The 10,659-nt window shown below is 38.5% G+C and overlaps 1 protein-coding gene and 1 long non-coding RNA gene across 3 annotated transcripts in view; one reads left to right on the top strand and one right to left on the bottom strand.

Moving 5' to 3' along the window:
* Positions 1–5,001, top strand: part of LOC141521117 (uncharacterized) — an 86,013-nt gene extending 81,012 nt beyond the window's left edge. The window contains exon 4 of the long non-coding RNA XR_012477848.1: positions 3,402–5,001. This is a non-coding gene — a long non-coding RNA (uncharacterized LOC141521117). The remainder of the gene's footprint in view (positions 1–3,401) is intronic.
* The window catches only part of ALDH18A1 (aldehyde dehydrogenase 18 family member A1), a 69,783-nt gene that overhangs the window by 2,048 nt on the left and 57,076 nt on the right, over positions 1–10,659 (bottom strand). For both annotated transcript variants that reach the window (XM_074233323.1, XM_074233324.1), the window contains exons 13-17: positions 7,877–8,014; positions 5,632–5,827; positions 5,406–5,527; positions 3,534–3,720; positions 2,210–2,305 (exon numbers count right to left, since the gene is read on the bottom strand). In XM_074233323.1, coding sequence (XP_074089424.1) covers positions 2,210–2,305; positions 3,534–3,720; positions 5,406–5,527; positions 5,632–5,827; positions 7,877–8,014 — 739 coding nt within the window. The remainder of the gene's footprint in view (positions 1–2,209; positions 2,306–3,533; positions 3,721–5,405; positions 5,528–5,631; positions 5,828–7,876; positions 8,015–10,659) is intronic.

Raw genomic sequence — 10,659 nt, 5'->3', positions numbered from 1 at the left:
CAAAGGTTGTAGTCAGTTAAAACCATGGGTCTGGGTTTCAGGAGTAATATTCAGGTTTGTATCTGTATTTGTAAAGGTGTTAGTTGAAACAGGAGGAGTGACTAAGATTACTAAGGGAGAAAGAGGAGAGAGAAAAGAACTGATGGCAAAATTCTGGGAAACACAACTTTATAGAAAAAAGATAAAAGTATCAAGAAAAAATAGCCAAACAAAAATATTCCTAGCAGCACTTTCTGTGGTAGCAAAGAATTGAAAACAAACCCATCAACAGCTAAACAAACAGAGGTACAAGGGATAAAATGGAATATAATTGTGCTGTTAAAGAAATGTTGACCAATTAAAATACAGAGAATTATTGGAAGAAGTGTAAGCATTGATTAAAAAGTGAAGTAACAAGAACCAGGAAAACAATATACACAATGACTACAAAAATGTAAATAGAAAGAACCACCACCACCCCCAACTAAAACTTAATGCTACAAAATTATAATGATTAAGCCTGGTCTATGAACAGATGCCTTGCCCCCTCCTTTTTTCTCTCTTCCTCTTTCTTTCCTCCAAATGCTAAATTCATAAGCTCTTCAGAGATTACAATAAGATTTTCTTTTCTGAATGGCAACATTCCTAACAACTCTCCCTCTTTTTGTTTTTCCTTTGTAAAAGAATTTCTTAAACACTTAAACTGCATCTCCATCTAGTTTATTACTTCCCCCTCAGGGACAGGCCTGCCCCTAGTTGCTTGAAGAACACGGAACAGCAGGGCTCTCTTCCTTCTCTACCCATCATTTTTCCTTCTATTGCAGCCAGTTATTGAGCATTTGTTCCTTAGATTCTGCTTTTTTTTTTCACTTTGTATTATTTCATAACAGATTTCTTTATATTCTTCATACTTCTTGATCTTAATTGCACAAAAGCATGATATGAGATTAATGTACCACAATTTATTTAACCATTTTCCCCCTGTGGAACACACAGATTGCTTCCAGGTTTGTTTTTTTCAATTAAATAATGATACTATAAAAATTTCCATAAAGCAAGTGCTTTTTGGTTGTTTTGACAACATTTTGGGGCATACTCACAAATAACTGTTGAATTAAAAATTATGTAGATTAATAGATGATACTTCTGCAAATGATTAGTAAGGACCACCAGATTAATTTCCAAAAAAGATTATATAAATTTGCAATTTCACCAGCAGTTAGAGGAATATTCCTGTTTTTCCACAATCCTACCAGCTCTCAATTTTACTGGTTTTAAAATTTTTTACAATTTGAAGTGTGTGGTGGTATTTTTATTTGTATCTTTTTTTGATTAGCTATTAAATATAGTTTGATAGTGTTCTGCTTACATTCCTGTCCAAATTTATCCTTTGTGGATGAGAAGTTACCTTTGGGAATTCTTATAAGTTTCTTAATGTATTTTAGAAGTTAGGATTTTGTTCTCTTATTTTGGAAAGTAGGTATCCAGATCAAGTGATTTCACTGGTTGTTTCAGTATGGAAACCCTTTATTATACAACTTTTATATGGTCTTTTCATAGAGCCAGTCAATGTCAGAGGCAGGATTTGAACCCAGTTCTTCTTGCAGTCAATACCAGTTTGCCTTCCATTTTGCCATGCTACCTGTCTGTTAAACTATCATAAATATTTTCTCCAAATCTGTTATTTGCCTTTTACTTGCATTACTTTGCTATATAGACAATTCTTATCATAATGACATGGATATAGATGTCTACCCTGCCCCCCAAATAATTCTAATTGGGTTTTTTTGGGTTTTTTTTAGGTTTTTGCAAGGCAAATGGGGTTAAGTGGCTTGCCCAAGGCCACACAGCTAGGTAATTATTAAGCATTTGAAACCAGATTTGAACCCAGGTACTCCTGACTCCAGGGCTGGTGCTTTATCCACTGCGCCACCTAGCTGCCCCAAATAATTCTAATTGTTGAACACAAAACAATATCATCTCCCCTCCAAAATTGAGATGAAGCCCACAGTCCTGTTATAATTCACTAAGCTATGTGGGTTTAAGGCACAAGTCTAAATCCATTTCCTGTTAAACTAACAACCAATTCCCCAAGAGAACTTATTAAATAATGTATGGTTTCTCCATGTTTTAAGCTCTATAGGTTTATCAAACACTGTTTTAAAAATACATTTGATTGGTAATGTAGTATATATTCTATCTCTACTACCTAAAAACACAGTTTTCCTACCAAGTCCAAAGCGGTAGCCATCTGAGAAGCGGGTGCTAGCATTCCAGAACACACAAGCACTGTCCACATGCTGAAGGAAGAACTCTGCTGTTTTCTCTGCCAGAGAAAAAAGAATTGGTCAGGACTGGGTTCACTACAAGGTTATCTGATTCAGTACAACAGTCAGTTCAGGTTTAGGGGCCCTGACCCAAAGCAGAATGAACACATGCACCCTAATGCGTTTTGGGAGGCCTATATGCTAGAGCTAAGAAAAATTGGCTTTGCTGTACTATAGTAAGAGCAGATTTCTCTGGCCCTTGTATGTATGGAGCTCATGAAGGGCTATGCAATGATTCCGGGGCACACCTCAGCAAACAAACTCAATTCTGGGCCAGGTCTCAATCCTCTTAATGAGTGAGTGGTACTGTCAAAGAGAGAACCGAATCTGCTTTGGTAGTGAATTCACTGTGAAATAGGTTATGGCAACAGGGAGAATGAACTGGAGGGGGTGGGAGCACCATATGTATACAGGCCTGGGGGATCACCCCTCAGAGCCTCCACTGACACATCTTTTGACACCAAGCTTTGGGGTTATTGGTTATTTCATTTTTCTTTGGGAGGTTGAGGAGGGAGGGGGGCAGACCTCTGCCTCTCCTGATCTAGACAGGCAAATCTGATTGAAGGAACTCCCTTGAACAATGCAGAAAGGCATCTGCTCTGAAATGTAGAATTGTACAAAGTGGCCTGGGGGTACTCAGAGGCTAAAATAGTCAACTGTTAAGGGTGGTGGAGCCCGTATGTGCCAAGAAATGGAACTTTAGTGCAGGTGCTTCTTCACTAATATCAGAATACTCTGCTTCCTGTGCCATTCTCCTTCGAGTGTCACTAATACTATTTTAAACTGGGAAAATGACACATAGATGATAAAACAATGAGTATATGAGAGGACTAGCCTTCAAATATCTTCAAAAATAAAGATATTTCAGTAATAATATCAACTGACACTTATATGTATGTGAAAATATGAAAAATATATATTAAATGTATAATGAAAAGTTACAACTATCAAAGCATTATATATATATATATATATATATATATATATATATATATATATATATATACACACACACACACACACACACACACATCTCACCCAATAGTTTGGTAACTATAAATAGAAAGATTTTATCATCTACTGTCTTCCCCACAGAAACTCCTCCTGACAGTCATGAAGGGATAAGGATGGAAAGGAATCAACTGGGATCAACCAGGCTGGAAGCTATGCTGATCTCTGGAGAGTCATCCATTAACCACATCCCCTATAACTTGACTTCATACTGACCATTCTCTGTAACAATGACATCTGTGTGGGAGCTGCCATATTTGTGGATGTGGTCAATGGCATCCTGTACACTGTCCACCACTTCAATACAACATTCTAGGTCTCCATATTCTATTCGAAGAGATTTAACCTCGGAAGGGCTGAAAGTCAAATAGGAAGCAAACTTGGGACCTGCATGAATTTTCACCTAAACAAAACACAGAGGATAACAAACAAAAACATCCACATTTTCTCTCTTAGATCTAAATGTAAGAAATCCCAATTCTCTTTCCCTTTTAGTTAATATTTATGACAGTATGAAATTCTCCATTCATGTAATCAGTTCACCAAAACACACCTCTCTCTTCATACTAGAGCTAACTTCTAATCCTCCAGGGTGTGCTGATAGGCCAAAGCCCAAATTCTTTTCTCCTAAAGCAAAAAGTTCTAAGAGACCAGGGAGCAAGAACAATAATTAAAGATTATGTTTTGAGTAGAAGTTGATAAATATTTAATGTCCACTTTATAAAAATAATTTATTAATGGATTTGACCTCATTGTAACTTAAATTATTCTAATCTAGTAGAATTTTGGCCAATTCTTCCCTAATATTGGTTTCTCCTTCAATTATCCTTTCTTTTTATTTTGAAATTAAAAAAGCATTTTCATATCCATAACAATAGGAAGATTACTTATAAAACCAGAAATCTCTATTTCATATTTGCATGTTTTTTTAAAAATGTATATACTGGGGGTGGCTAGGTGGCGTAGTGGTAGAGCACTGGCCCTGGAATCAGGAGTACCTGAGTTCAAATCCAGCCTCAGACACTTAATAATTTCCTAGCTGTGTGGCCTTGGGCAAGCCACTTAATCCCCATTGCCTTGCCAAAAAAAAAAAAAAAAGAAGTATTGTCTTCTTCTATGCTTCCTCCTGAACTGTATTCTGTACATTAAAAAAAAAAAGGTTAAACACGTCACTTTTTTTGATGGCATCAATATTACTAACTCTTCTTCCCTACATCAAATATGCCCTAATTAAAAGCTAAAAGAAAAAAATTTTTAACAAGTAAGCGCAGTCAAGAAAAACATATCATCAGTGGTTATATTAAAAAATGCATATTTATTGCAGCATTTGGAGCCCATCATTTCTCTGCTATGAGTCCTCTGGAGACATGGTCATTCACTGCACTGGTCAGTTATTAAACCTTCCAAAATTGTTTTCTTTTACAATATGGCATTTATTTGTAAAATGAATTCATTGGCTCTGTGATGACCCTTGACATAACTAAAGACATCCCAGGACTAGGAAAACCTGGATTAAAATCACTTCAGTAAAATACGGTCTCTTATTTCTGGCTGTCTAGTTGAGATTTCTATAAATATTCAAGCAATGCAATATATTCAAACTTCAGGGAATATAACCTAATATATGACCTTGATTCATAATGAATGCTAATAAATATTTACCAGTTGATTGGTTATACTGTTAGATATGTGTGTGTGCATATGTGAGCTCAAATACAAAGATACACATTCACTTAACACCTTTCTCTCTTTTGGACCCAGGTTATTTTGCATACCTGATATATAGAAAAGGAACACAACAGATAGGGTATCATTCTTTTTTGCATTCATCATAATCCCCAACTTGAATTGATTCCTTTTTTTTCCCAGAAACAGATGAGAAGGAAACTGGCTTAAACCCAAGGGTGACGATAATCATGGATTCACTTTACCTTCTTTACTCCTCAGATTCTCTTAGTAAAACACAGTACCTGCTACCTTGGGGAATTATACAAAAAGCAATCCCAGTGATCTTCAGCCTGTCTATGGACACAAATGACCAATCCATGCTGATGACATCCCAAAGTCAGGGCACCCTGATGACCTCACCTGTTCTACCCTCAGCATGTCAATGATCTGGTCAAACAGTGGAGTCCTCAGTAGATCTCGATGGATTAGCAGAGTTTCCAGTGCATTACAAGCAGCTGGATATTCACATTTAGAGTCTCTCACTGAAAGGGAAAGAATAGCCAGCTGTTGAAAGGAAGAGTTCGGGGGGGGGGGGGGGGGGGGGGAACAATTCTTAAACAAATGCAGCCTAAGCTCTTCCTCTAACCTAGTCTGGTGACCTTATCCACACTAGCCTCTGAATCCACATACATGTGGCAGATTCCTTCACTGTGACCCATCACCGGTATTCCTTTGGCAGCTTTCTGAATGTCTCTGACCAGTTGAGAGGAGCCACGTGGAATGATCAGATCAATCAGCTTATCCAGACGGCAAAGGTCCTCAACATCTTCTCTAGTATTCACCTACGAGGATGGAGAAAGAAACCCAGTTAGTTTTCTCTGCAGACTTGTTGATCAAATACAATTTAAGTGACTACTGAGGGAAAAGATGATAGCCCTTAATTATTAGGAATCTAAAACCTTCAGAAAAAGAAAAACAGCCAACCATACATAGAGAAATGCAGAGAGATCAGTTGGCTCCCCCTCTCATTGTTCTTCAGCTTCTGAAATCTTCCAACTCTACCCCCTTCACATGGCTTCCACGTCTTTCATGGTAATGCTCTCTGTTTCTCTCCTACTGACTATTCCTTCTCAGGTCACTTTCCCAGATCATTTTCTTCCTCCCACCACTAAGCATGGACATCCCAAAGCTCAATCCCAGTCTTACTTCTTTCTCTACTCTGTCCTCAATGATCTCATCAGTTCTCACAAATCAAGCATCATCTTTATATATATAGCTGACTCACACATTTCTTTCCTAAACCCCATTCCCAAGTTGCCAACTGCATTCTCCCCCCCCAAAAAAATTATTGGTCCTTCAAATTTTCCTATTTTTGGCATGGATGTGTATAAGATTCAGTAATAGGAACTGGGAACATAAACATAAAGATGAAAAACTGCTTGCCCTTGATGGAGCTTCCATTTTACTGGACTGATGGTAGTAGTGATAAAAGATGTGTACAATTAAGTAAATATAAAGTAGATACAAAGCAGTTTCCCAAAAAATCCCTAGGATCTTGAGAAAGGCCTCCTGTTCATGGTGGCTTCTAAGTCAGGCTCTCAAAGAAGCTCAAAAGTCTAAGACTCAGAGAGTATGCCAGACAGAGGGTCCCTGGAGCAGGGACTCCTTCCTCAATGGGTGGATAGAGTGCCACACAATAGGAAGAGGGAGAAGGACAGTGTAAATTAGAATGCTTGGGTTAGGGGGTGGGGGTGGGGGTGGCAGGGTGGGGGGGAGAAATGCTAGGAACCCAAAATGGGAGAGAGGATCCTGACTGGGCAGGGCTCTGAATACCACTCATGGTCACACAACTAATAGTAAGTTCTAAGATGATAAGATTTAGAGCATAAAGTAAGCAGTCCTTATCTAGAGCCCAGGAACTTGGTTTTCTGCAACATTTTGATAACTGTAGTTCAATATAATTGATTTCCTTTTTAAATACATGAGATAAATGAAAATATAAACATTATTCTGAGAGAGGGACCAAAGGAGTCTAGGACACAAAAAGGCTCAGAAATCTAGGCCTGGATGAGCTTAGAGATCACTTAGTAACTAGATTCTCGTCATTTGATAGCTGAGAAAACAGGACCAAGGTCACAAAAATAGTAACGGGGGTTGACCCAACATTCAAACCCAGGTCTATTGTTCCATGCTAACATTATTATTCCCACTTAAAAGATGAAGAGACTGAGACCAGCTAAGTTCAATTGCTTGTCCTACAGCACCAGCATTACTGACAATGGAGCTGGTGATCTGCAGCAAGGCTAGAGCAACATTTTCCACTGCCCCTGCGAACCTTGGGATACAGCCCTGACCCCTTGTCAAGGTCCCACCCAACAACCATCCTCTCTTTCTAAACCCTCCACAATCATTTCCTTCTCTTCTATACCCTGACATGGGCTGCCTACAGCAGTCTCTTAGCTGTGGCCCAGTAGAAGAGTGCTGGTCAAAGACTCCAGAAAACCTGAGTTTAAATCCCACCTTGGACAGTTTCCTAGCTGTATGACTCTGGGCCAGTCACTTAACCTCTCTAACTCAGTCTGGACTTAATCATCTTTGCTGTGAGGATGGAAGGACATAAAGTTTGTACTGAGCTATTAAATGATAGTTATTAAAAAAACATGTTTTTGCATAGTGTGTGCTATATATATATATATGCCCTCTCTTGAAGAAAAGGGAGATGCCTAAACTCTCTATCTTCTCGGGGTCTGGCAAAATCCCTACATGCATGAAGTCCATCTGTTACTGGGTCAAGCTGGTGTGAAGAAAGAGAGCCCTACTACCTGTGAGCCTCACCACCCCTCCAGTCCACCTTCAACACACCCAGAAGGTTCTTTCGGCTGTAAACCTACCAGCTGCACTGCATCCCTGACTCCATGGAGGGAGAGTGCCTCCTGGGTTAGATGATGCAGAATGCGATTGCTGTGGGCTGCCTCTTTTCCTCCTTTCAGAAGCAAGCCGTTGCCACTTGCAATGGCCAAGGCAGCCACCTACAGATCAAAAGGGAGAGAGGTAGACAAAAAGGAGTAGCTCATTATTATCCGGCTAAGATAAAAGAATTCCCAAAGATCCTCCTTTGTGTAAACAGTAACCTTCCTAACATCACCTCTAGAGGAAAGGACAATTGTCAGAGGTCATACTGGGCTATAGCTCTGCCGAGCGAGTGGTGCAAAATCACCTAGATACATGTTTTTGGTGACTCTTAGAATATATGACACAGTTTAATATGAATAAGTAGAGAAGAGAGGAAGGAACCTGCCAGTCCCCCGATAGCTAAAGTATTGTTTCTTAGTTGACGAACACTCCTGCCCGCACTAGTAGGAATAGAAAGATTCCCCAGGCTAGACTTAAGATTTAGCCATTCTGTTTAATGTTTCATGACACTGGTCATAATCATGTTCAAGAGGAAGTGGTATAATCCAAGGGTGTCCAAAGCATCCTAAGGCTTTATGAATAGCTCAAGATGAAGAGGCACTTCCTGTTCAAAGTAAGGACAAAGACTTGGCTTTTAAAAAACTCTCTAGATGGGCTCAGAGAGAATTCCTAGGACTTCTATCAAAAAACTGATCATCTTGATAATTAGGTAAAATAGCCTGAATATTTAATGGTCATGCAGTGACCCATGGAAAGAATCAGGACCTGAGATCTTTGACCTAGAGACAGGACTTCAACTTCAGAAGACAGAGGATCCCTGCTAGGATGAGTAGAAAAATGGTTTTCGCTGCAATAATTTAAATAATGTAAGGGATATATATACATATATATATATATATATATATATATATATATATATATATATATATATATATATATTTATAATAGATCCAAGGTTCTTCCCCAAATGCAAAGTATGTAAAAGACCAAAAAGAAAATATACATAATGACTACAATGTAAACAGAAGGGACCACAGACAAAAAAGAATGTTGCATGGTTCCAAAGAAGAATTAAGAAAATACATCTTCTCTCCACTGCTTTACAACTGTAGGAGATCCATGAAAGTGATAGATAATTTTAGACTTATTCAATATACTGATCAGTTTGGGTAATTTTCTTTCTTCTTTTTTTTTTTCTTTTTTTTTTTTTTAAGTTTATGGCATATTCCCCTCTCTGGGAGGGAATAAGAAACAGCATTCTGAAGGAAATTCTGGTAATGTAAAAAAACAATCAATAAAAACATTTAAAAACCAGAACAAAACCAGGATTGGAAACTCAAAATATTTGAGGAAATGGTAAAAGAGAATATAACTCCTTAATGAATATGAATTCCCAGACCCAGATGAGTTCTATCTTAGGGCACTAAAAGGAATAATAAACCCTGTTGATGAGTCACTGTTGGTGACTTTGAAAGGTCTTGGAGAACAGAAGTATCAAAAGACTAGAAGGGAAACATCCCAATTTTAAAAAATGAAAGCAAGTAAAATTTATAAGCAGAAGTCAGTGAGTTGGACTCCTGTTCCTGGCAACATTTAGTGTACAATATTAGAGTAGCTAAAAAGGGAAACAATTGCTAAAAGAGAATATGGGGACAGCTGGGTAGTGCAGTGGATAGAGCACCAGTCCTGGAGTCAGGAGGATCTGAGTTCAAATCCAACCTCAGACACTTAGTAATTATCTAACTGTGTGACCTTGGGCAAGTCATTTAACTGCACTGCCTTGCAAAAAGCTGAGGGAGGGAGGGAGGGAGAGAGAAAAAGACCAAATTGATAATCAAGGAATGCTGTAAAAGTAGGGTTTGAAGCATCTATGAAATCATTTGCTATAAACTGTGCTATCCTGTAACATGGAGAGATATGGGCTAGATGGCAATAAAATTAGATGGATTTAGAACTAGCTAAATGATCATCTCTAAAGACTAGTCACGAATGGGTCAATGTCAACTGGGAGGGCTGGTCTTTAGTGAAGGGTCTCAGGGTTCAGTGCTTGGTCCTGTGCCATAAACATTTTTTATCAGTCACTTATCTATAAGAAATAAATCCATAGAAGTCTTGGTTGCCAAGTTAGCACATTAAGAAAAACAAAGGACAGCTAAAGTGTTGAATAGCAGTGGAAGATCAAAAACTAACTTGGCAAGTTAGAAAAATGTGCACTAATAAAATCAAAAGTAAAGCCATAGGGGGCGGCTAGGTGGCGCAGTGGATAAAGCACCGGCCCTGGAGTCAGGAGTACCTGGGTTCAAATCCGGTCTCAGACACTTAATAATTAGCTGTGTGGCATTGGGCAAGCCACTTAACCCCATTGCCTTGCAAAAAAAAAAAAAGTAAAGTCATTTCTCTTGAATTCAAAAATTCAGCTTTACAAGGACAGGAAGATAAAGCTACACAAAACAACAAACTTTAGAGGATGTGAGAATCTTAATGAAGAATGACAAAAAAGTTAAAGTTCTCCAAGACCTCCCTGAGATGAAGTGACCAGAACAAGGGAAATGGTGGTTCCCCAGGACTCTTTCATTGGGCCACATCCAGAGAATTAGGTCCAGGTCTGGATGCCACATTAGGAAGGATGCAGACTGGCTGCAGAAAATCTTGACTAATTAAAGGAACTAGAAATGAGACCTGGACAAGAAACAGTTTTTTTAGGGGGGGAAAGACAGAAAAATGGTAGAGTCATGGCACTAATCTTCACTGTCTTCAGAAA

The sequence above is a fragment of the Macrotis lagotis genome, chromosome 4, assembly GCF_037893015.1.
Source record: "Macrotis lagotis isolate mMagLag1 chromosome 4, bilby.v1.9.chrom.fasta, whole genome shotgun sequence".
NCBI classification, from domain to species: domain Eukaryota; kingdom Metazoa; phylum Chordata; class Mammalia; order Peramelemorphia; family Peramelidae; genus Macrotis; species Macrotis lagotis.
This window is presented reverse-complemented; position numbering and strand designations above follow the sequence as displayed.